A 27,397-nucleotide genomic window follows, 5' to 3' on the forward strand; every position below is an offset into this window, starting at 1 on the left:
GTGGCTTTTTATTTCTTGTGTTTTAATATTACAGAGGGATTGTGAGCAGCATCCGTGAAAGAAACTCTAGCTTTGTGGATCTGGGTGTGCTGTGTTAGTGTTTAGTTGTTTTAGAAAGAAAAGTACAAACTCAATTACTGAGTGTGCCTCTTTGGTATGTTTTTCTGATACAGTTGAGTGTAGAATAGCCTGCTTTATTCTATACTCAGTGCTTTAGTTGGTTTTTGAATGTTCAACGTATATAATAAAAGCAGAGAGTGATTCTCTTTTGGGAACTGCCTACACCTGGAGACAATTAGATGTGTGTAAAATTGAGCTCCTCCTACATCTGTGGTCACTGTACGTGTTCTAGACAAAGGCCTCTGTACTCTGTGTTGAGACAGGTTATTCTGAAGAGACATGAAGATAGGAGGGAGCCTCTGTATCATCTTGGTTCTTTAAAGGAAACAGTAAACTTGACTAGCTTTATCAGACATTGGCATAGTATAAAAGGAATGATGTAAAGTGTACAGACGAGAAAACAACCCAGGACGTCCATTTTCTTTCATGGCTGGTGGTCATGTTGAGTGGCCTGATTGAGTCTTTTCAATCTGGGTCATCTGAATGTCATGAGATCAAGGTTTGTCTTCATCATTTTATCTTTGATTTCATCGTTCTGCTGTCTGTGCTCCAGGTCATGGTGTACTTCTGTTTTGGAAGGTTCTTAGCAGAGTTGGCATCAAATTATTAACTATTTCTGTCCAGAATTTTAGTGGGAATTTTCTATGGTGCATAAATCAGGTTAGATATGACTCTGCTGAATGATACCATTCTTGAGGACTTGTCTCAGGAAGTTGTGATTCTATAGATTCTAGCTGTTAGTGTCTTTCCTCCCATTAGAAGACAGCAATATCATGAGCATCTAATTAATTAAAAGTTAAAACAGGAGTATGTTACTGTATAACATTCAGCCACCATTTCTTTATTTCAGTGATCTGTCTCTCTGTGGTAAATTTGCTGTCATAACAATAGACGTGTCCCAGGAGCCTTTCCAGGCAGGGTTTTTCTTCCCTGCTTAACTTGGGTTAGATCTCTGTGTCTAAAATATTTGTCTGGGCCCATTTTCCTTTCAAGGATTTTACCTACATCTTCTCTATATCCCATTTGTACCACTTCCATTCTTCTTTTCAAGTTTTAGTGAAAAGGACCTTAGATTTTGTTGTTTTAAGAAAGGTGTTCGTGTATGTGTGTCAAACTGTGCTGGCCTAAAAAATGGAATTGTGGCTTCTATGTTATGCAGAGTTCCTTATTAGTGGCATGTTTTGTCCTTTGTACTTGTTTTATTTACTGTCTGACCTGCTTTTCCCCTCTCTTGCAGTCTGATAATCAGTATTATTTGTTTTGATTGGATCTCAGAAATTACCTACTCAGGCGGTGCTGTCTTCCTCCCTCTGGATTTCATGGCCTCATTATTTTCTTGGCTTAGTTGTTCTTGTAAACGCTGTCTTCTTTTTGCCCTGGGCCCTCCCTGTCATGTGCTCCTGGCAGCCAGGAGACACTGTGGAGCTTTTCTTTGGTGACTGTCAGAAGAAAGTGACCGTTGTTGAAACACATTTGCTGCAGCTAACTAACGCAGAGTTGCTAAGTTCTATTTTTTAGTTCTACAAGCTTTCATATTTTTCCTCCTCTCCTCCCAGTCCCCTTGGGAAATCAACTAATAATAGGTGTGAGCCAAGGGTAGGGGGAAAGTACAAAAAGGAGGAAAAGTGGGGAAATATGAAACTGGGGACAACGTAGACAAAAAGACATAGTTTGAGGCCATGAGGAGTACTGTAGTCTGCCTGAAGCAGAGCCAAGAAGTAGCAGAAGGCGCCGTGCCTCTGGGCCTCCTGGGTTTTGAGAACCTGCCGCAGGAGGTGAGCTGTGGTTTGTGTTTACAAGATTGAAATCCGAAGAAAAAGCTTCCATTCCTTTGCCATCGTGGTATGGAGGTTTCTCCAGAGGAAAATAAGGAGATGAGATATTATATGCTTCAAAGGTAAGTTTCAGGGTGCCATATTTGGGCAATAGATACCTTTAAAAAAACAGTAAGGCATGGCAGCTAAGCCCTGGAATTTATGGGAAATTTTTTGATGAACTTTCGTATCTCTAAGAAACTGTCTTTTTTAAAGGTAATGAATAAAAACTCTCATATTCGATCCTGGGTTTCTAAACCGTTATTTTACATTCAAAATTTGAACCAAAGATACCTGAGCCCATGTGTGATATTGTAGCTATGCTGAAAATAAGCATCCTATGCAGATCTTGTTGTTTTATTATTTCATTAAGGGATCTCACTCAATCTGTGCCAAATTTGCCTACTGGATTTGGCTGGCTGTTCAAGAGTGAAGTCTCTTCACCTATTGTGGAGGAAGATACTGATTCTGTGTAGTATGTAGCATCCCTGTGGAAGGTAGTTATGTAGAAAATATTTTTAGAATGTGTCTCCAGGGCAGGAGAATTGCCTGCTGAATTGTCCTGGCATGTGACCGTGGGCAGCCAGACTGGAGTTGTTAAGAGTGCCGCCAGGCTCTCTTATCCTGGCATCTGCCTTCTTCCTACAGTTAGAACTTAGGCTGAGGAGGAAACGAGTCAGGCCTTGGCCTTCGTCAGGTCTCTTGCAGTTCTGTGCTGCTAGCAGAGGATTGACATAAGTCTTGAATGATTTGCTTGCTAGCGGTACTTAAGGGTCCCTCTATATCTTTTTTGTTTGCTTGATTTTGCAATCTTGAGAGTTTTCTTTTTTTGAAAAAAATGACATGAAAATTAAACTGGACTTTGGCAAAAACAGAAAACAGACGGAAAAAAACACACCGCTTGGAAAATTAGTCTTTAGAACAAGCATCCTTTCCTTTTCCTTTTCGCTTGACCTCTTCCACCCTTTTGGGGGAAAACCAAGCAAAACTTCCACTGAGAGTCAAATAAGTAAAAAGCAACTGATATGTTACACACACACACACACACACACACACACACGTATATATCTACATATATAATCAAAATGATTTATATGTGTATATGTAACAAACATATATAACATTTTTTATATATGTAAAACAAATGTATATTTATTTATATATACTATATTTTACATACACACAAAGTTTTATTTTGTTTTTCTGTGATTAAATACAACAGGTGATCTGTCCATTTTTTCCAAGAATGCACCCCTCCTGGAGCCTTCCAGTTTGAACAATTATCTACGGAATTCTCTATTCTTCTATGTTGGATCCTCTGTTTCTTGCATCCCTTGTCTTCCTTTTTCTTGGTTTACTCCATTGTTTGGGAAGACAGCATTCTCTAAGCGCTTCCCAAGAAAATGTAGGTTGAGAGATACAGATTTTGAGATCCATTCAATTTCTAAACTATTGATTAAATCTTACGACCAATTTTTTCTCCACCTTAATTTTATCAATATAGACTTCGCTGTTCTTTTTGTTTATACTCAGGCAGCTCCTTATTGATCCTAGGGTTATATTTTCTCTATCTCTTCATTCCCTCCCTAAATAACTGAAAGCTGATCTCTGAGGAGTGTGTGTGTGTGCGTGTATATGTGTTTAGGTGTATAGAATTATATAATCATAATCCTTGGTTCATGGCACACTCATTGACCTATGTGTGGCCCACTATTATTTATTTATTTGGTTAGTTATTTAGTTATTTTTTAAAATAATGTAGAAAGAATCTGAAAATCTACCACCTAAAACAAAAGTAGTCCTTGAACATCACCTGCATCTACCCACATGGTCTCTCCTCTCAGCCTCTCCCTGTCTCCCCCCCACCCAGACCATCGTTTTCCTTAATCACATGTTCATCACATTCTTTTGTTTTCCTGTTTATATAGTTTTATTGTGTGTGTGTGTGTGTGTGTATGTATATATACGTATATATATATATACATATATATCTTAAAAGTATGTGTATTTTAGTTTTTAACTTTATGATCTGTTTTCAGTTTTATAATCTGTATATGCTCTGCTGTATACAATATATTTCAACTTACTGTGTATTACTTGTATGTCTAGACACTTGACTAAGGTCTCCTATTATTTCTTATAATTTGCCTGCAGAATCTTTTATTTTCTATATAAATGATCATATCATTTGCAAATAATGACAGTTACTCCTTTGCAATCCTGAGGCCTCTAATTTTTTTTCCATTTTATTGCACTTGCTAAGGAAATCTGAGTCGTTTCCATTTATGGATTTTCTAAAGTTAAACCAACCTTACATACGTGGGACAAACTCAACTTGGTCGTGGAGTAACATATTTTTTACTAATATTTTGTCCATCCTTACACTAATACCTTACTATTTAGAATATTTTGTTTAGGGATTTTGCATATGTAGTCATGAGTAAAATGGACCTGGCTTTTTACCTTCATGTAACATCTTTGTCTAGTTTTAGTATTAGTTTTACTCTAGCTGGGAAGTTGTACTTCTTTTTGTATTGTCTGGAAGTTTGTTAGACTACTGCCCTTGAAAGCTTGGTAGAACTTGTCTTTTAAAACCACCTGAACCTGGTATTTTATTTGTGGGAAGATTTTAATCATACTCTTTTATTTTGCAAAGATAAATTACTGCAGTGTTAAGGTTAGAGTATAGGAGAAAGGAAGAAAAGATAGGAATAGAAGAAAACAGCTGTCTCTGAAACAGTGTATAAAGGATCTTATTTAGATCCATTTTCTCATTTAATCCTCAAAATACCCTTTCAGAGGGTCTATCAGTCAAGGAGAGAGAAACTGCATTAGCTATTATAAACAGGGCATTCAATCGTGAGAATTGGTTACTTACATGTTAGGAGAATAAAAGAACAAGGAAGGGATGCTGAGGTAATCCGGAGTTAATACCTGTAGAAAGCAGTTACCATCTGTAGGACTGGGAGAAGAAAAAGGAAATGGTAGGAGCGCGGAGGAGGGCCCCTGAGGGCTGGTGGTGCTTGAACCTCTGGGAGTAAGCTTTGAGTCGCTGGTGCTCAGATCCCTGACAGGTGATTGATGGGCCCAGGCAGGTAGCCCAGAGAATGAGTGAACATGACAAGGCAGCTCTCTGCCTGCGAAGGAGCCACAACGTGCTCTACTTGGTACCTCCAAGGGAATGCATTGAGGCTCTTCCCGGGAGTGTCGAAAGATGCTGGAGGCTGGAATGAGCCCTCTGTTATTGAGGAGCAATGCTGATAATAGCTGCAAAACAAAAAAGAAGTCTCTCTGCTTACCTTTCTCCCTTCCCACTGGCAGAAATGAACAGTTTTGCACAGAGCAGAACATAAAAGGGTGGGCTTGGAGTGGAGAGACAGTAAGTAAATAGCTAGACCAATGGATACTATGCATATTTTTCAAAGGGAAAACTAAAGCTGAGCAAGCTAAATTGTTTGCTAAAGATCTATTGGAGCTATTGAGTGGACAGATCTGGAATTTAAACTCAGGCCGCTACTTGATTTCATCTAATCTAAAACACCATTGACTGTAGAGGCATCATTATTGTCTATACCACTGAGGAAAAGAAGTACTGCCAATTAAATAAATCACACTATCAGTTGTAAGATACATACCAATTTCAGAGATTTTTTTCTTAAAGTTAAAAAAAAGGGAGGAACTTAAAAATCAATGAACTATGGTATATTCTGCCTTGTAAAGAATTTGGTTTTGGAATTGTTCATTTTGAAACTCCTATGGGATACACAAGTAAAACATTTAGTAGGCGGTTAAAAATGTGCAGTTATGTATAGCTCATAAGAAAGATGGGGCTTGAGATACAAAGGTGAAGGTTGTCCACATGCCAGAATCATGATCCAGAAACAGTCTTGCTAACTGTGTTTTTAGCTTTAACAGTCTCTCTGCGTCTTTTATACCATCTCATTTCATTCCAACCTTTGCCTATCTCTTTGTGATGGCATTTGTTGGTAAACTTTAGTATCATTTATTATCCAGGAACACTTATTTTTCCTTAAATTTCCACATACAAAGGTCGTTCTTTTTCATCTTTTCTTAAGGCAGAATAGTATTCCATTGTGTATATGTACCACAGCTTCTTCAACCTATCATCTATTGAAGGACACTTGGGTTGTTTCCATATTTTGGTCACTTGTAAATAAAGTTGCAATGAACATCAGAGCACATGTATCTTTACAGATAAATGTTTCCAGATTTTTTGGGTAGATACCCAGGAGAGGGATTGCTGGGTCATATGGTAATTCTATTCTTAATATTTTGAGGAACCTCCATACTGCCTTCCATAGCAGCTGCACCAATCTGCATTCCCACCAACAGTGTATGAGGGTTCCTTTTTCTCAACAGCCTCTCCAACACTTGTTATTATTTGTCTTGTTGATGACAGCCATTCTAACTGGTAGGAGGTGATAACATACAACATGATATATAGATGATGTATTACAGAATTGTACACTTGAAACCTTTCTAACTTTACTAACAATTGTCACCCCAATAAATTTTAATTAAAAAAATAGAAAACGTCAAGCCACAGGTCTTTTGTAAAAAAAAAGATCGTTCTTTTTCCCTCTCTTCTATTGAAAAAGTATGTGGTCTACCAGCATGCAGTCTTCACGAGGGTACAGTTGGAAGTGCTGTTCATAAGGATGGTAGTGAAAAGCAGTTCTCCAGGGGAGATAGATGGTGTGAAGAAATCCTACTGATAGACTTCTATGGTTTCTCTATTTTTATAGGTCCAGTATGTCTGGCTTGCACCTAGTAAAGCAAGGTCGAGACCGAAAGAAAATAGACTCACAGCGAGATTTCACTGTAGCTTCTCCAGCAGAATTTGTTACTCGTTTTGGGGGGAATAAAGTGATTGAAAAGGTAAGTTATAACTTAAGTTAATAAGTTAGAAATTATTCTTCCAAAGTACATGAGATTTAGTGCCCAGATTTGTTGTCTAGATTTGCTCAAAACTGATATTTAGACTTTCAGAGACCTTGCATCTTTATGCAAAATTATCCCTTCTGCCTCCCTAGCATCCTATGAAATAATTTTACTATTCTCTGTACTATGTATTAACCACTAATAATTTCGTCACAGCTAATTAAGAAGATGAAGCAGTGCTCATAAAGTTCTCTTACAGGGTTGGACTGCACTGATTTGAGAGGGTATGAGAAATTGATTAGCTTGTGGGGTGGTGTCAGGAGATATGTCCTAGCATTGGATTTAGGGCTGAGGGAGTAGAGAATTTCAGAATAGAAAGCTTAAACTGTGTGATACACTGACTTACTGGCTTCCACCAAGTATTTGAGTTGTTTAGAGAGAATATACCACATGAAATACTTAAAGAGATCACAAGTGTTTTTAAATGTTAGCGTGATTCTGTGTCACTTTTATCTAAATCATGTCAGAGCTGAGAGGATGACTTGGTTGAAATAGTTTGCAGTGATTAAAAGATTAAAGGATGGGAACCTATAAGTATTGCTTCCACGATGCCCTTCTGTTAGTCTTCCAATCAGTCTGAACACAGATAACATCCTTGGGGGCATGCTTGCAAGACAGGTAAGGCGATGACAGGTTTGTTTAGAGAGAAGTCTCAGGATCATTGATTCTACTCTTTCTTGTGACCATTTATTCTGAGGCAGTCTTTACAACTCTGAGGCATTTGGGGTTCAGCATTTTGGAGAGAAGTGGTGGTTGGTGCCAGGGTTCCTATACATGTTCAAGGTTCTGTGTCTTGTTTTACTACAGCAGAGAATACTGCATGACACTGCACTGTTTCTTCTTTCCCATTCCTTATTTGATAGTACATCATCCCTCTAAAGTTTATCTTCTGTTCTCTATTAATTGATATGGTAGGATAATTCACAAACTCACAAGATTTGAGACATTGTGATTTTTTTTTCCCCTTTAAGAAATGAAGTTAGAAAGGAGTAAGTTTTAATGGACATGTATTAAAGTATTTCCTCAGCTGACATTTAAAAATATCCCTTGATCATGTGGCAGCTGGTTCCTAACTGCTTAGACCAGCAATATAAATTCTTATTGAAAACCTGGCTTTTCAGAGAAAGATAGATCTACAAAACTTGTCTCATCTCTATTCCTCCATCATTGCTTGCCCTCTCCATTTTTCTCTCCAATCATCCCCCACTCCCAGGTTCTTATTGCCAACAATGGCATTGCAGCAGTGAAATGTATGCGATCTATTCGTCGATGGTCTTATGAGATGTTTCGAAATGAACGTGCGATCCGATTTGTTGTCATGGTCACACCTGAAGACCTTAAAGCCAATGCAGGTGAGTTATTAATATTAAGAAAGCGTCACCCTTGAGCATAAAACATTGAATAGCACAGTCTTTAAGTAGGAGAATGGTAGCTTTGGGGTATTCCCAGACCTAAGCATTTCCAATGAAATCCTTTTAAAAGGATATCTCTTTTAAAAAGTATTAATACTAGACATAGACAAGTGATTGTGATATACAGGGGGTGCCAAAAAAATGTATACACACTTGAAGAAAGGAAAACTGTATGAAAATTGTAATACTCGATACATGTATATACCGATAACAAAAGATGAACATGTGACTTCTGCAATTACAAAAGGTGCGCAAAGTGGTTACCATAAACATCCAGACACTTCTGATTACTGGGAACTACTGCTTGAGCAACGTTGACCAAAGTGTCCACTTGTGTACATTTTTTTGGCACCCCTGGTATTTAACGTCAATACCGACTTCTGTGTTCTGAGTAAAAATAGGTAGACATTTACCCAAAGTGTTGATTTGGGTTTTCAGGTGTATGGCTTTTCAATGTCAAGTATTTGCTAGACCACATACTTTAGCATGTGTAAGTGGAAAGGTTTGGAAAGAAATACTATTTCCCTTATGAGCTGCATTGAATTTTAGAGGATCTTAGAGTTAAGATCCTTTTTTTCCCCTCTTCCTGAGGGAGAGAACTCTTGGGAGCCAAGTGGGTTTCACTCTGCAAGCTCTTCTGCATGTTCTCACTACTCAGAATGGTTCTGCATCTCAGAGTTGTAGATAAAGACTGTTGGTATAGCTGAGAGGTTTTGGCTAGTCTATCCCTTCCATACTTTTTATGATTAAAGTGTAATATCTAAAGTAGAGTACCCACAGATGACATTAGCTCTTTAAATAGCTACCTGTTAAAACCCATTTTGATCTGTATATGCTCTCTCTATATTGAGACAATGACGTTAGGCTATTCCTAAGGAATAAGGGTTATTATGTTATCTTATTTAGAAATGGAGAAGGCACCAATTTATTGGAAAGTAGATTTATGACCTGAAATCATTTATAGTCACCCTTTAACATCTCTTAGCCGCTTTTCATATCTGTAAAAGGAAGATCATAATGTCTAATTCCCTGGATAGTTGTAAAGATGCAATTGTCTATAATAAATGTAAACTACCTTGTATAATTTCTTTTTCTTTGTCTGTTTTTTTCCTGCTGCTCCTATTCATTCATTCATTCATTCACTCAGTGAACATGGAGGCCCCCAGTGGAATAACATGCTGTCTTGCTATTGGAAACAAGTAATTTCAGTACAGTGAGGTTACTGCTGTAATAGAAACATGCACAGGGTACTATGAGAACAGAGTTGAGACATCTTAACTGCCCCCTGCTCTTGGGGGTAGGGTTAAGAGAAAGCTTTCTCAAGATGTTATGTATGCCTAGCCAAGACTGAGTAAGAATTAGTGAAGCAATTAGGGGGAAGACAAAAGTGTCCCATGGAGAAAGAACAGTATACATGCAAATGTTTGAAGGTGTGATATAGTAGTTTTCTGGAAATTATAGGTGGCTTGTTAAAATACAAAATATGATCTAGTATTTGTCAAGTAGAGCCTTGTTTTACAGTCTCAAGAACATAAACTTTCTATTTTGGGATGTGTGTATGTGTGCATCTGTGTATGTGTGTGTTGGATATTAAAGGATTTGCATTTTAAATGGATTAGTTGTTGTTTTTAACAATTCAAAAGTAGAAGAGTATAATAAATCCTTTCCCATCTTCCTGTCATCCAGCATCAACAATTATCAACTCATGGCCAGTCTTGTTTCATCTATACTTTTACCTCTTCCCTCCTCCATACACAATTTCTGAAGCAAATCCTAGTCATTATTTTATTTGTAAATATTTTAGCATGTATCTCTAAATGATACATTTCTTAAACATGAATAATTAGATGGATGATTCAGGTAGCATCTTGGAAGATCCATTGATAGAAGGCAATACTAGAGGGTATGACAAGGCCAAATATAGAAAAGAAAAGATTGGTTTGGAGAGATTTAGGGGGTATAATTGACAAGATTTGGTGATTGAGAGAAGAGTTAATAATTACTGTTAAGTTTCTAATTTGGTTGACTAAACTGATGCTAGTACCATCAAATAGGGCAAAATAATAGATAATATTACAAGAAGATCAAAGTTCTTTTGGAACAGATTAGGTTTGGAGTATTTGTGGTATAAGCAGAGTCTATAAATCCTACACAAAATTGAGTATATCCTTCTAGAACTTAAAAATAATGAAAAACAGAGATTAAGAGTGTGTATTATTAGTAAATATGTGGTGTTTGACACTACCTCCCGAAACAGCAGATACAAAATGAGAAGAGGGCTCAGGATGAAATTTTATAAAAGACTAGAATTTAGGAATAGATTCAGGAAGATGGGTCCATAAACAATGCTGAGAAGAAATTATCAGAAAGATAGAAGAAGCGGAAGAGAATTTCATTAAGGGTAAAATGTGTCAGCATCCAATAAAATAGGAATAGAAGCCAGTCCAGCAATTAGGAAATCATTGGTAACATTTGCAAGAATGGTTTAAGTGGAACAATATGAGTATGCAGACTAATACAGGATGTTAAGGAATGAATGGGAAGTGACATGGAGGTAGCCAATATGGACAAGTTTTTTAAGAATTTGGATAAGAAGGAAAGTAGAAAAGACAGTAACTAAAGAGAAATTCAGGGTCAAGAAAGGATTTTAATTTTTCAGAATGAAAGAGACTTGGGAATGTTTATAGTCTGAGAGGAAGGAGCCATAATGGGGAGAATTGGGAGGGATAGCTCAGCTGCAGAGGTCCCCCCTGAGGAGTGAGGGGTCCCAGCCTCACACTGGGCTCCCCAGCCCAGAACAGCAGTGCTGGAAAGAGGAGCCCCACAACAACTGGCTGTGAAAATTAGTTAAGATTCCATTTGTCTGGATGAGACAGAGGCTGCTAGAAACACAGGCATCCTCTTAAAGGGCCCATGTGCAGACTCACTTGCTGGCAGGCACTCACCGTGGGCTCCAGTGGAGGGACAGTGGCTCGAGAGGTGCCAGAGACATACAGGTTGAAACTAGGTTGTATGACTTCAGGGCAAGAGCTGGAGGGACAGCCGCCATTTTCCCCATGTTGAGCCCTCTCACACAGCTGGCAGGTGAGTCCCATCTTTCGTGTGTTGAGATCTCCCCCCAAAAGGCCAAATCTGAATCTGCCTGGAGCACTCAACTTGTTCCACCCTGATGACTCCTTGACACCCTGCCCCACCCAACTTGCACACTGCCAGAGGCTCTTTCGACAGCAGGCAGCTAGCCGTGGCTCATGCTGCAGTCTTTCTTAAAAAAACTCAAAGATCCGCATGCCTCAGGTGGGCAGCGGCTGGCCTCATTGTTCCCTGTGTCTTTTGCTGAGTGGCCCTAGGCTCAGCACTGGTACCAAATCTGAATTTGCATTAAACTGGTGAACACCACTTGCCCCACCCTGGTGACTCCCTGAGACCACAACTCACCCAACTTGAGTACTGCCCAAGGCTCTTTCAGTGGCTGAGCCTACAGGCAACCAGCAGGTGGCAGTAGGCCTCAGAGTGCCCTGTGCTTTTTGCTCAGCTGCCTCAGGCCCAGTACTGGTGGCAGCTGGCTTTGGTTTGCAGCGTGGCCTCTCCCATGTGACTTCAGATCCAGCACAGTTAGCTACCAACCGCAGATCTCCTGCAAGGTAGTCCTGGGCAGGTCAGAGGTAGTGGCTGACCTTGGCCTGCACCAGTGCCCCTCCCAAGAGGCCCCAGAATAACATACCTGGTGGTCAGCTTCAGACCACAGCAGAGCACCACCCAATTAGACCCACAAGTGGCACACCCGAAGGGTCATCTTGACAGGCACCATAGCCCACTGGGGTGAATCCCGCTCTGTGGGTCAGCCCCCACATAGCAGCTGTGGTCATGGCTAATCCATACAGCCAGTCAGCCTGAGGGTCAGTCCCACTCACTAACTTGCCAACAGCAATCAAGGCTCAACCACAACAGGAGGTAAACAACCCACACAAGGGGCACACCTGGAGCACCCAGCTCAGGTGATTAGGGAGACTGCCACTGGGCCACACCGGACATCTACTATATAAGGCCACCCTGCCAAGACTGGAAGATGTAGCAGATCTATGTAATATATAGAAACAAACACAGAGAGGCAGCCAAATGAGGAGACAAACATGTCCAAAATGAAAGAACAGGAGAAAAACACCAGAAAGAGAACTAAATGAAGTAGAGGCAAGCAATCTACTGGATACAGAGTTCTAAACACTGGTTATAAGGATGTTCAAGGAACTTAGTGACAACTTCAATAAAAAGATAGTAAGTATAAAAAAGGACATAGCAACCATAAAGAACTAGGCAGAATGACAAATACAATAACTGAGTTGAAGAGTACACTAGAAGGAATCAACAGCAGATTAGATGAAACAGACAATCAAATCAGCAATTTGGAAGACAAGGTAGCTGGAAACAGTCAATTGAAACAGGAAAAATAAAAAGAATATAAAAAAAATGAGATAGTTTAATTGACCTCTGGGACAACATCAAGCATAACAACATTCACATTTTTGGGGTACCAGGAGAAGAGAGACCAAGGGATTGAAAATCTATTTGAAGAAATAATGACTGAAAACTTCCCTAACCTGGCAAAAGAAATAGACATACAACTTCAGGGAGTGTAGAGAGTCCCAAACAAGACGAGTCCAAAGAGGCCCACACCAAGACACACCATAATTAAAATGCCAAAAGTTAAATACAAAGGAGAATCTTAAAAGCAGCAAGAGAAATGTAGTTAGTTATGTACAAGAGTGCTCCCATTAGACTGTCAGCTGATCTCTCAACAGATAGCTTGCAGACCAGAAGAGATTGGCATGAAATATTCAAAGTGATGAAAAGTAAGGACCTACAGCCATGATTATTTTACCCAGCAATGCTATCATTTAAAATTGAAGGAGATAAAGAGTTTATCAGTCAAGAAAATGCTAAAGGAGTTCATCATTACCAAACCAGTATTCCAAGAAATGTTAAAAGGACTTCTTTAAGGAAAAGGGTAAATGGAAGGAAGAACATAAATACAAATAATAAAATGGCAGTAACTACATACCTATCAATTACTTTAAATATAAATGGACTATATTGTGCTCCAATCAAAAGACATAGGATGACTGAATGGATAAGAAAAAAAGACCCACACATATGCTCTCTACAAGAGACCCAGTTTAAGTTGAAAGACACAGACTGAAAGTAAAGTGATGGGAAAAGTTATTTCATGTAAATGGAAATGAAAAATGTGGAGTGGCAACACTTATATCAGACAAAATAGACTTTAAAACAAAGTTTGTAATAGGAGATAAAGAAGAACATTTCGTAGTAATAAAGGGATCAGTACAACAAGAAGATATAACTCTTGTAAATATTTATGCACCCAACATAGGAGCACCTAAATACATAAAACAAATCTTGATGGACATAAAGGGAGAAATAAACAGTAATACAGTCATGGTAGGGGACTTTAACATTCTATTGATATCAATGGATAAATCTTCCAGACAGAAAATCAAGAAGAAAACAGCAGCCTTAAATGACACATCAGATCAGATGGATTTAATTGATATTTTTAGAGCATTTCACTCCAAAACAGCAGAATATACATTCTTTTCAAGTGCACCTGGAACATTTTCTTAGGTAGACCACATGTTAGACCACAAAGCAAATCTCAGTAAATTTAAGAAGATTGAAATCATATCAGGCATCTTCTCTGACCACAATGGTATGAAACTGGAAATCAATTACAAGAGAAAAACTGAAAAACTCATAAACACATGGAGGCTAAATAAGATGCTTCTAAATAATACATGAGTCAACAATGACAACAAGGAAGAAATCAAAAGATACCTTGAGACAAATGAAAATGAAAACACAATGACCCCAAATCTGTGGAACATAGCGAAAGCAGTCCTAAGAGGAAAATTCATAGCGATACAAGTCTACCTCAAGAAACAAGAAAAATTTCAAATAAACAATCTACCCTTACATCTAAAGGAACTAGAAAAGCCCAAAGTGAGTAGAAGGAAATAATAAAGATCACAGCAGAAATAAGTACAATCTAAATTAACCATACCAAAGACCAATGAAGCCAAGAATTTGTTCTTTGAAAAATAAACAAAATGGACAAACAAAGTGGATTAACCAGACTCATCAAGAAAGAAAGAGAGCAGAGCCAAATAACTAAAATCAAAAATGAAAGAGAAGCAACAACTGATATCACAGAAATACAAAGGATTATAGGAAAATAAATAATTATATGCCAACAAAGACAATCTGGAAGGAATGGATAAATTCCTAGAAACATACAATCTTTTAAGACTGAATCAAGAAGAAACAGAAAATCTGAACAGACCAATTACTACTAATAAAATTGAATCAGTAATAAAAAAAACTCCCAATAAGCAAAAATTCTGGACAAGATGGCTTCACGGGTAAACTTTACCAAACATTCAAAGGAGAATTAACACCCGTCCTTCTCAAACTATTCCAAAAATTCATGAGGAGAGAAGTTTCCCAAGCTCATTTTACGAGGCCACCATTATTCTGATACCCAAACCAGACGAAGACATTATAGAAAAAGATTATAGACCAATATCTCGATGCACATAGATGCAGAAATCTTCAACAAAATATTAGCAAGCCGAATTCTACAATACATTAAAAAGATCGTACACCATGATCACGTGGGATTTATTCCTAGGATGCAAGTTTCATTCAATATCTGCAAATCAATTACTGTGATACACCACATAAACAAAAAGTGAAGGATAAAAAATAATATGATCATATTAGTAGATGCAGAAAAAGTGTTAGACAAAATTCAGCATCCATTTATGATAAAAACTCTAAGCAAAGAGGGAATACAGGGAATATACCTCAACATAATAAAGGCCCTATATGAAAAACCCATAGCTAACATTATATTAAATGGGGAAAAGCTAACAGCATTTTCCTTAAGATCAGAAACAAGACATGGATGTTTACTTTCATTACTTTTATTTAACGTAGTATTGGAAGTCCTAACCACAGCAATCAAACAAGGAACTAAAAGATATCCCAATTGGAATGGAAGAAGCAAAACTCATTAATTGCAGATAATGTGATATTATATATAGAGAACCCTAAAGATTCCACCAAAAAACTATTAGAACTAAAAAATGAACAATTAGAACTAAATAATCAATGAATCAGTAAAGTAGCAAGATACAAAATTAATCTTCAGAGATCAGTTGCATTTTTATACATCAGTAACCAACTATCAGAAAGAAATTAAGAAACCAATCCCATTTACAATTGCATCAATAAAGTAAATTAAAATACATAGAAATAAATGTAACCCAGGTGGTAAAAGTCCCCTTCTCAGAAAATTATAAGACATTGAAGAAAGTAATTGAAGAAGATACAAATAAATGGAAGCATACACTGTGCTCATGGATAGGAAGAATTAATATTGTTAAAATGTCCATACTACTCAAAGCAATCTATTGATTCAATGCAATCCCTAGCAAAATACCAATGGCATTTTTCACAAAACAAGAACAAATAATCCTAAAATTTATATGGAACCACAGAAGACCCCGAAATAGCCACAGCAATGTTGAGAAAGAAGAACAAAGTGGGTGGTATCACGATAGCTGATACCAAACTTTACTACAAGGACATAGCAATCAAAATGGCATGGTACTGGCATTAAAACAGACACACAGACCAATGGAACAGAATAAAGAGCCCAGAAATAAATCTATGCCTTTTTGGTTAATCTATGACAAAGGAGGCAAGTATATACAAATGGGGTAAAGACAGGCTATTCAATAAATGGTGTTGGGAAAACTGGACAGATACATGCAAAAAAAAAAAAAAAAAAGGGAAGGAAGAAACTAGACCACCTTCTTACACCATATACAAAAATAAACTCAATATGGATTAAGGATTTAAATGTAAGACCCCAAGCCATAAAACTCCTAGAAGAAAACATAGTAAACTCTCTGACATTGCTCGTAGTAATATTATTTATGATATACCTCCTTGGGCAAGAGAAACAAAAGAAAAAATAAACAAGTGGGAGTACATCAAACTAAAAAGTTTTTGTACAGCAAAAGAAACCATCAACAAAATGAAAAGACAAGCTACTGAATGGGAGAAAATTTTCATGCATGATACATCTGATAAGGGGTTAATATCCAAAACTTATAAAGAACTCATACAACTTAACACCAGAAAAACAAACAATCCAATTTAAAAATGGGTAGAGGACCTGAATAGACTTTTCACCAAAGAGGACATACAGATAACCAATAGATATATGAAAAAATGCTCAATGTCACTGATCATCAGAGAAATGCAAATTAAAACCACAGTGAGATATCACCTCATGCCTGTTACAATAGCTATCATCAATAAATCAGCAAACAACAAATATTGGTGAGGATGTGGAGAAAAGGAAACCCTAGTGCACTGTTGGTGGGATTGCAAATTAGTGCACTCAACTATGGAAAACAGTACAGGGTTTCCTTAAAAAATTAAAAAAAGAACCACCTTATGACCCAGTGATTCCCACTTTTGGGTATTTATTTGAAGAAATTAGAAACACTAATTCGAAAAGATACCTGCATGCCTGTGTTCATTGCCGTGTTATTTACAATAGCCAAGGTATGGAAACAACCTAAGTGCCCATCAATGGACAATTGGATAAAGAAATTGTAAATTTATACAATGGAATATTACTCTTCCATAAAAAGAAATGACATCTTACATTTGCAACAACATGGATGGACCTAGAGGATATTATGCTAAGTGAAATAAGTCAGACAGAGAAAGACAGATACTATATGATTTCACTTATGTTTGGAATCTAAAGAACAAAATAAACGAACAAACAAAACAGAAACAGACTCATAGATACAGAGAACAAACTGATTGTTGCCAGATGGGAGGGGGCTGGAGAACTGGGTGAAAAAGGTGAAGGGATTAAGAAGTACAAGTTGGTAGTTGCAAAATTGTTGTGGGGATGTAAAGTACAGCATAGGGAATATAGTCAATAATATTGTAATAAATGTGTATGGTGCCAGGTAGGTACTAGACTTATCAGGGGGACCACTTTGTAAATTATATAACTATCTAACTACTATGCTGTACACCTGAAACTAATATAAAATAATATTGAATGTCAACTGTAACTGAAAAAAAATTAGAACTCTAGAAAGGATTGCAGTACCAGTGGTATTGAATTAAGGAATTTTTCCTTTTTTCTTTGTATTACGTTATTTTAATAGCTTTATTGAATCTAATTTACATACTGGAAGTGTCACTCTTTTAAAAGTGTACAGTTCTATAAGTTTTAGTAAATTCATACCATTATGCAATCATCACTGTAATGCAGTTTAGAACACTAGATATTTTTACAATTTAAAAGATTACGAAAAAGGAGGCTTAGCTAGAAGAGTACGTTATTAACATCAGCGTTGGGTTTCATGTTCTGAAACTGGAGGGGAATAGGCACAATTGACAGGTTAAGGAACAGTGAGAATGGTAATAATATAGAATTCTGAACTGTTGTTGGTTGGTGACAGCAGTACCTTTGCAGACTGTGTGTGTGTGTGTGTGTGTGTGTGTGTGTGTGTGTGTGTGTGTGTAGGATAGTTAGGTCACCAAATATAGTAACTTTTTATTTCTCTATCTAGAGCCACTGAACTACAGAAAAGTTAGATTTGACTACCTGAAAATAAAAATTTCTATTTAGCAAATAAAAACAGAAAGGGAAAATGTTAAAGACAAATGATAATCTGGAAAAACATATTAGAAGCAAAGAGTTTCTACCTACAATATGAGCAAAAGACACCCTTCAATAGAAAAACATGAATGAACAAAAAAACACAAATAGGTAGTCCATAAAAGAATTAAATAAACATATGAACAGAGGTTCAATAACAGTGGCAATCAAAGAAATGCAAACCAAATCAATAGTAGGTTGGGATTTTTTTTTTTTTTTTCATTTATAGGACCAACAAAACTTACAAGGTTGATGACACCTGTAGTTGGGAATATAGGCAATTTGGCACCCATATTGCTAGTGAAATATATATGTGTTTATATATACATATATATGTATATAAAACCTATTAGTATAGTTCCTGTACATTATAGCTGCTCTGCTGCAATCGTTGCAGGAATAGGAAGAGAGATATTAGGTGATAAATTTGAATGGGAATACTGAGCAAAAACTGAAGAAAAGAAAGAAATGTAAGGAGGCAAAGAAAGCATCTTTTAGAAGTATCTTTCTAAAGTCTGTTATCTCCAACAATCCAGACAAACCCTTTTCAAACATCTAGTAGCTTCCTGTATCTAACCTTTCCTGTTTGGACAGTCTACAAACCCTCCAGACTCTACCCTCTGTCCTCATTCTGTCCCAGCTCTACATCAAGAAAAGCACTTTCTCAGAGTACAGTGCAAGTTAAAGATAGAGGGTGTCAGGACTAGAACTTTTTCCCAGAATAGAATAATTGTACATGGGCCTCTAAATGACAAACACATTATTTTTGATATAGGGATCATAAAGACTCTTCAGAAAGGTCACATTGTGAAATGTTTAAGAACTGCTGTTTTAGTATTAGAGCTTCCTAAATATTAAATTAGTGCATATTAGTACCTGTGACTTAATAAAGTCAGAGCCTCCAAATAGATGGTCCTAGAAATTACCTGATTGATGCAGTTTGTGGTTACCTATGGTGGTACCTGTCCTTTACATAGTTTTGCTTTGCTGTTATATTTCAGAAAACAAAGCATGTGTTCTCTATTAATTTGCTTCTATTTTCAGAGTACATTAAGATGGCAGATCACTATGTGCCAGTGCCAGGAGGACCAAACAACAACAACTATGCAAATGTGGAATTAATTGTTGATATTGCTAAAAGGATCCCAGTACAAGTAAGAGATGCCAATGTGTCCTTTAAAACCAAATTTATATGTTCATTGTAGCATTATTTACAATAGCCAAGATATGGAGGCAACTTAAGTGTCCATCGATAGACCAATGGATAAAGACAAGGTGGTACATATATACAATGGAATATTACTCATCCATAGAAAATGAAATCTTGCTATTTGCGACAATATGGATGGACCTAGCGGGGATTACGCGAAGTGAAATAAGTCAGACAGAGAAAAACAAATACCGTATGATTTCACTTATGTATGGAATCTAAAACACAAAATAAAACAGAAACAAATTCATAGATTCAGAGAACATTCTGATAATTGCCAGATGGGAGGGGTTTGGGAGGATGGGTGAAAAAAAAGGAGATTAAGATGTACAAATTGCCAATTATAAAAATAGTCACAAGAATGTAAAGTACAGCATAGGAAATATAGTCAATAATATTGTAATAGATATGTGTGGTGTCTGATGGGTACTAAATTTATCAGGGTGATAACTTCATAAATTATATAAATGTCTAATCACTGTGTTATGTATCTGAAACTAATATAATATTGTATATCAACTGTAAATGAAAAATTAAAAAAAAAAGTTTTCACTTTAAAGATATTCAAATTCAGCACTATAGTTCATATATGAACTAATATTTACACTTGCCAATAAAACCTGTTGCATCTAATGGATTACAATGCTTCACAGTTGTTGTTGTTGGTTTTGTTTTGTTTTTTAAAGATTTTATTGGGGAAGGGTAACAGGACTTTATTGGGGAACAGTGTGTACTTCCAGGACTTTTTTTTCCAAGTCAAGTTGTTGTCCTTTCAATCTTAGTTGTGGACATTGAGCTTCAAGTTGTTGTCCTTTGAGTCTTAGTTGTGAAGGGCACAACTCAGTTCCAGGTCCAGTTTTCGTTGCTAGTTGCAGGGGGCGCAGCCCACCATCCCTCTTGGGAGTCGAACCAGCAACCTTGTGGTTGAGAGGATGTGCTCCAACCAACTGAGCCATCTGGGAGCTCAGCAGCAGCTCAGCTCAAGATGCTGTGTTCAATCTTAGTTGCAGGGGGTGCTCTCCACCATCCCTTGCGGGACTCTAGGAATTGAACTGGCAACCTTGTGGTTGAGAGCCCACTGGCCCATGTGGGAATCGAACCGGCAGCCTTTGGAGTTAGGAACATAGAGCTCTAACCGCCTGAGCCACCGGACCCGCCCCCACAGTTTTAATAAACACAAATAAAATCTCCAAGTGGTCACAGGGATTAAAAAAAAAACACCAACAAATTTAGCCATTTTACAGTTATGCACAAGGGGATATCCAGAGAACTTTTAATTTTATAGAAAGCATCCTGTTGAGAATTGATAAATGCCTTTATATGTTATATAACAGACATGGAAAGGACAGATATAATAGAAACAATGCAATTAGTCAGAATAACATAAACATAATACAAACAGGAAGTTTGTAAGGTTTTTTTCAGAGATTATTCTATCCATTTCACCTTCAAACCTTCCCAAGTCAGGAAAAGTTGCCTAATTCCAATGGAATATTCTTAGCCCAGAATATGGTGGTGTATAAGTAGGTCATTTCTTCCCTTGTCACTTGTGTTAGGAAGTTTAGGGTAAGTATCTTAAATCCAAAGAGAGCAAAGCTTGAGATTTGTATGGCAGTATAACCACTAGATATTAAGGTGGAGTTGGGTGGCCAAAGTAACTGAATCTGTGAAAGAAAACCAGTATTTCTAGAAAAGGCTCTATAGAGTCTAGTTGAAAGGCTGTGAATTGAGTTTCCTGAAGAGCAACAAGACTAGCTGGATCTTAATATCTATTTCAACTTAGTTTTGACCTCTTCACAGGTTTTGCCACAATAGACTACTGCATATTGTTCTATAAAAAGTTCGCCAAGAATCAAGCATAGAAGCTGAGTTAAGTATTAGGCTGCCGTGAAGCTATTGTACCTCATGGAATAGCGTCAGTCTTGGTAGAGAATAATACAGTTTATCATGTATTTTTTTTAACATGAATTTTAAGAATGAACCATATTGTGTTTGTTCCCTTGCAGGCAGTGTGGGCTGGCTGGGGTCATGCTTCTGAGAATCCCAAGCTCCCAGAACTGCTTTTGAAAAATGGCATCGCTTTCATGGGTAAGCCTTTCGAACACGTTGTCTTTTTCTTTCTGTCAGTTTCTGTCATACTCCACTCTACATCCATGTGTAATGTTCTCTTATTTTTCATCATGCTTTTCTTCTGTTTAATATTCTATTATTTTTTGCCACTCCGCAACTGTCAGAGGAAGCCCTTTTCCTGGTTTGGAGCTACTAGATATTTAAAAAGGGTTTATCTGGATTGCTGGAGAGAATAGGTTTTTGAAAGACACTTTAAAAAGAGACTTACTTTCCCTCCTTACATTTCTTTCTTTTTTGTTTGCTCAGTATTACCCTTCAAATTTATCACCTGATGTCTTTCTCTTCCTATTCTTGGAACGATTGTAGCACAGCAGCTACAATGTACAGGAACTATACTAATTATATATATATTATTTCATTAACCACTCAACGGTCCTACGACGATAAAATCAGAGTTAGATTGGTCAGGAATTTATTCAGTATATATTTATACATATTGAGCTCTCACTGTGTGCTGAAAGCTTACTGTATTAGCTTCTGTGAAGGGTACAAAGACGAGTCAAAGCATGGTCGCCCCCATAATCAAGTTTATGATCTCCATGCCACGTGGTGTAGGAGACACAAGACAAATACAAAAATAATTATATAGAAGACAAAATGTATATGACACAAATGAGGCCAGAATGTTATAATCAGTGTTCTTGTTTTATTTTTAGGTCCACCAAGCCAGGCCATGTGGGCTTTGGGGGATAAGATTGCATCTTCCATAGTGGCTCAAACTGCAGGTATCCCAACTCTTCCCTGGAATGGCAGTGGTAAGAAACTATTTCTTGTTTGTATCTTGAAGTATGAAAAAGGTTAGTAGGATATTTGGGACTGTGGCTTGGGGCTTAAGTTTGTTTAAAATATTGGGATTCTTGAAAAGAAATAGAATCCAGATTGATTCCTGGTATCTTTTATCTCTAGGCTTAATTAATACATCTGTGATTTTATGTCTTAGGAATATACATTTAGTACCAGGTGCACAGATGCTAAACTCTGATTTAAGTGATCTTGGAACTTAATTTGGAGAAACTCTGGGAAAACTAATACGCTGCTAGGGATTCGTATCTACTCTGGGTGGGCTAGAATCTTTCTCAGAGTTGGACTTGCTAGGCAGAATTAAGGCCTTGAACCTGCCTGGGAAGTGACCTGTATCACTGAGAAAACCTAAAATCCACCTGCTGAAGTATTTGCCTGCCAGTATTTTTCTGATGATTTGCTGTATTGTAGTGATGATCTGCTTTGTATTGATGTATTGAGGATTTGCTTTGCCTGTTTAATACCATTCAACCTCTCATTTACTTGCCGTTGATATAGAAAATTAGGTCAATAGTCAACCTTTGTTCCAGGCATGCAGAAGGATAAAATTTTTCTGAGAATGATTTATTCTTGGCAAGTCCCTCAAAGAGTACCATGTGAATTATAGCTGATAACAATATGAACTTGCCTTTTTTAGTACCCGAGCACAGGGAGCAGATATACACTTAAAATCAAATGGGAATGACCATTGTCTTGAAGCTGAACAGATTTGAACTCTTGTTACTCTAGCTCTCCAGGGGGGCTGCAATATCCTCTCCAGACCTGCAGGGTCAAACAGTTTAAAATGAAAGGTTGAATTTGTTCTTGTTTGAATGGAGAGGCTATAGCATTCCCCTTGTGGCTGAGTACAGGGACATTCAGAGAGCATGGAATCATGACTCTGCTGAGGCCAATAAAACTGCCATTTCCATTTCTAAGGGCTCATAAAGATTGAATTATTTCCTAGACCTCTGGCCCTGGAGCAGGCCTGAACACACAAATCGAAGGTATTTTGCCTGCTGAGTTGCTGTGAGAAGTCTGACATGGTTGTTGTTTTTTTCAGTCTTGTATATCCTTGCATTTTTATAAGTTGCTGCCTGTTAGCTCTCCTTGATTTTTCCAGTGTAAGGTCCCGCTTACACTGGAAACCCAAGTTGCCAGGTTCCTGCTATAGGTAAATACTTTTAACCCCAAGGACTTATTTTTATGGCATCCTTTTTTCTCCTATCTATTCTTAATTTTGGATAAATATGAGAGTATTTTAAAGAAAGTGTGGCAGAAAATTGATGGAAACAGAAGCTCTTATAGCTGCTTTTAAGTCACTGTTAATCTCTTGCAGGTCTTCGTGTGGACTGGCAGGAAAACAATTTTTCAAAACATATCTTAAGTGTTCCCCAGGAACTATATGAAAAAGGTTATGTGAAGGATGTGGATGATGGGCTAAAGGTAGGTTATTAACCCTAGGGAATGATGTCTTTCAACTGACCAATTATAGTCAGAAATATAACGATTTGGAGCCTAGTTCATGATATATACCCTTGATGGGATTAGGGTTGTAAGACCAGGAAGTGTAGTTTATAGAGGGAAGACATGACAAAAATAATTTAAATTTGTTTTGAAGAAAGCTTCTCACTTAGAAAGAACATTTCTTAGGTGGTTAAATCAGAGCTTTAAGGAGATGCTGTTTCTCCTCTCCACCGCCTGTTAATGTGTGTGTATGGGAGGGAAGGGGCAACAAACAATACACTTTTTCCCCTGCTTGAGTTCAGAACCAAGAAGCCGGGCAGATAGAGATCAAAACGTCAACTTTATTACGAATAGAGAGAGATATTGGTGAAAATGGCTTAAGTGTGTAGCATCAATCAGATTTGTAACCCCAATATCAGTTAAACAGTCTCACTCACTGGTTAGTGGTGCCCAATAACCACAGACTTCCCTCTACAGAGACACAGCTTTTACCCTTCAGCTTGTTGTATGGCTGAGAGCTGACAAAGAGCATATGTTCTATGCAGGGGGCTGATCCCAAAGGAGAGAGAGGCTGAGCTATGTGTGCTCAGTTCTTCCTTCCAAACTGACCAATCACATAATTTACTTATTTTCCCTTGGGGAGGTGTGAGGGGGGGAACTGAGAGAGGCTGAATGTGTTACTTTATAATTATTGTCCATTCATGTAGAAACATGAGTCCAAGAAAAAGGAGATCCTTTCTTCAATTTAATCTTATCTTTCCTTTTATAGTTCTCTCCAGTTTGTTCCCCTTTCACTTTTTAATTAATTGGAAATGTCAGGTGTGCATGCATGCAGGTAGATGATGAAAGAGGCTATTTTAGAAAAACACACTATTTGTGTTTGACATGTATGTTATAAATTCAAGAGGAACACTGAATTCTCAACTAATTTTACTGTATTGTTTACATTTTAAATTAAGTATCCTATAATCTCCTTAATAAAAATGAGTATTTCTAATTAAATTGCAAATGCTGTATTCTATTTGCCATAATTTTCAAAAGAGTAGAAGCCTAGCAATTTTGCTTATCAATTAAAATTCCTTTTTTTCCTGGTTATAATTATAAACAGAATTATGTGGTAGAAAATTTGGAAAGCCAGAAAAGAGATGATAAAACCACCCCTAAACCTACTAACCAGAGATAAATCCCCTGAACATACTCATATATATTTTCTTCCAGCCATTTTTGATTCATAGTTTTATATAATGATAATCTTTATCAATAGATTCCCATAATTATTATGATAATTATAAAATTAGAGTCTTACTATATATGTTATTTAGTAATCCTCATTTTTTTTACTTATATATAATCATTTTCCTCAGGGTATTAAAATTCTTCTAAAATATTTTAAATGGATGACTTGTGCCTAAAGCCTTCATATTTTTTTTCATATATTTTTAAAAGGTCTACGTTCTTACTTATTGACATCATGTGGGCTACTCTATTTGTTTTGTCTCTTTTTCACATTCGTGGCTGTCTCTTTGATCACTTATAACCCAGTGATTGAGTTCATCATGCTAACTCTGTCTATAAGAACAGAAATGAATAGAGTTAAGAGAATTTTAGAAGAGATGAGGCTATGATTGAAAGATTGTCACGCTTAATCTACTGACACAAATTAAAATTTGAAATGGTCTTTTTCTGGTGACACATATTTTTAGATTCTGCTGTAATGTGAGACTTAAAAGACTGGAATGTTTTGATGAAGGAATGACTTGGTTATTTTAAACTTTTGTTTACTTTTTGCCTTAATAATACAATTTGGACATCTTCCATATGGTTACATGTAAAAATCACCTCATTCCTTTTAATAATTGCATAGTATTCTAACTATCTGGGTGTATTTTCATTTAGCCAGCTCTTTACTTAATGGTTATATGATTAATTTTTCAAAAAGTTTTAGGAAAATCACCTGATCATTATAAAATACTATAATGTGAAAAAGCACATTTAGAGCATGTGTTGAAAATTAGTTTTCTGACTAATTTTATAAAGATTTTGATATCTTCTCATTTTCATCTCTTATAAAAGGTTGAGAAATTTTTGAGGAAAAATTTCTGGGTATGTGAGAGTTCTGATATGTTGAGTCTTACTTATATGTTGTCAGATGCTATATGGAGACCATCAGCATATATTAAGTGAACTATTTATGTCTTTTTAAAAAATAAAAATTATGGGTAATAAATACATGAATACCTGAATATATATAAGAAACTCCAATTATGCAGAAATATGTACAGTATAAAGTGAAAGTTTATATCCACCCATCTTTCTTTAATAAATTGCCACTGATGTATATTGTAGACTTATTTTTTTGCATCTACATATGTGGGTGTATGAATATGTATATGATCATACATAAACATAAAGGCAATTTTTTTTGGTTCACCCTAACTCTACAAATATTGTTCTATTACTTCTTTCACTTATTACATCTTCTATTTTGTAACAAAATAGAAGATCCTTCTATTTTGTTACAAATAGGCCTACCACATAACAGCATTCTTAAAGGGAGAAAATGCCAATTTTCTCCCTCCTTACTAATACCACTCTTCCATTTTCTCTTTCTTCTTGAAGGCAGCAGAGGAAGTTGGATATCCAGTAATGATCAAAGCCTCAGAAGGAGGAGGAGGAAAAGGAATCCGAAAAGTCAACAATGCGGATGACTTCCCTAACCTCTTCAGACAGGTAGAGTACAGCTGTCTTTGTTTGAATTAACATATGTATCAGTGATACATGATTTAACACTATAATTTCGATGTCCAGAAAACAGAGTTATTCTCTCTTATATATGAGTAAAAGTCCTCAGTTTCTCGGAAAGCTCTTCCCTATATAGTGGCTCCTAGGACCTTATAGTGATAAGGAAAAGCCAATGCCTTTCTGTATTTTTGCACCCCTCTTCTGCTGGCATTATAGATAAAGTAGATAGTATAGTTAACTCCTGATCTGGCTGCTTTTGGCTTCGTCAGGCCCAGACTCTCTGATTGACTTTACCTCACTTCAGTTCAAATTGGCTGCAGGCTCCTGAGTTTCTGCCATGAGTTTTATCTACCCTGCTGGCCCAGCAAGCTACACCCTAACCTGTGCTGCATGGCCACCACACCCTGGCACAGGAACCCTATGGCAGGCCCACATTCTGTGAGAACTGAGGGAACCTCAGGGAAGCTAAGCATAGGTCTTTCTCTGCCTACCCATCTTACTTGTGGCCAAATTGATGTGGCCATGCTACAGGTTGTTTGTGGAGGCCAAAGAAATGCTCTTTTCTCAGAATCTTAGAGAATCTTTTTCCTTGCCCTTAGAGTTACCCTCACATACTTGACTCATTCTTTTTCCGCCTACCAATACCCAGAAAATGATGAGTCAGAAAAAGGAAAATTGGGACACATTCTGGCCTTTTCACTTTCCAAGCTTTATACTTTTTCTTATTTTACCCAGCATCTTTTAGTTTGTACAATCTTTTACTAATACCCCTAGTCACCTTTTATTTGCCCGTGTGTGTGTGTGTGTGTGTGTGTGTGTGTGTGTAAATCATTCAGCAGCAAACTTCTTGCTCCATTGTCATGAGCTAAAGAGAAAAGTCTGATGGATCGTCCATGATTTGATATAACTACACAAAGAATGTGATAAAGGTATTGTTTTGCTACATTATTCTATTTTTGAATGTCAGAATTTGAATATTACCTGTTTTTTT

The 27,397-nt window shown here is 37.0% G+C and overlaps 1 protein-coding gene across 17 annotated transcripts in view; it reads left to right on the top strand.

The window, feature by feature from the left end:
• Positions 1–27,397, top strand: part of ACACA (acetyl-CoA carboxylase alpha) — a 268,765-nt gene that overhangs the window by 68,069 nt on the left and 173,299 nt on the right. For 16 of the 17 annotated variants that reach the window (XM_019732514.2, XM_074320146.1, XM_019732521.2 and 13 more), the window contains 7 exons: positions 6,701–6,833; positions 8,110–8,248; positions 19,122–19,231; positions 21,294–21,375; positions 22,074–22,172; positions 23,537–23,643; positions 26,284–26,394. In XM_019732514.2, coding sequence (XP_019588073.2) covers positions 6,701–6,833; positions 8,110–8,248; positions 19,122–19,231; positions 21,294–21,375; positions 22,074–22,172; positions 23,537–23,643; positions 26,284–26,394 — 781 coding nt within the window. Of the gene's footprint in view, positions 1–63; positions 2,018–6,700; positions 6,834–8,109; positions 8,249–19,121; positions 19,232–21,293; positions 21,376–22,073; positions 22,173–23,536; positions 23,644–26,283; positions 26,395–27,397 lie in introns of those variants that run through there. The other variant, XM_019732527.2, reaches the window with a different exon arrangement.

Source organism: Rhinolophus sinicus, linkage group LG15 (assembly GCF_036562045.2).
Source record: "Rhinolophus sinicus isolate RSC01 linkage group LG15, ASM3656204v1, whole genome shotgun sequence".
Taxonomy (NCBI): domain Eukaryota; kingdom Metazoa; phylum Chordata; class Mammalia; order Chiroptera; family Rhinolophidae; genus Rhinolophus; species Rhinolophus sinicus.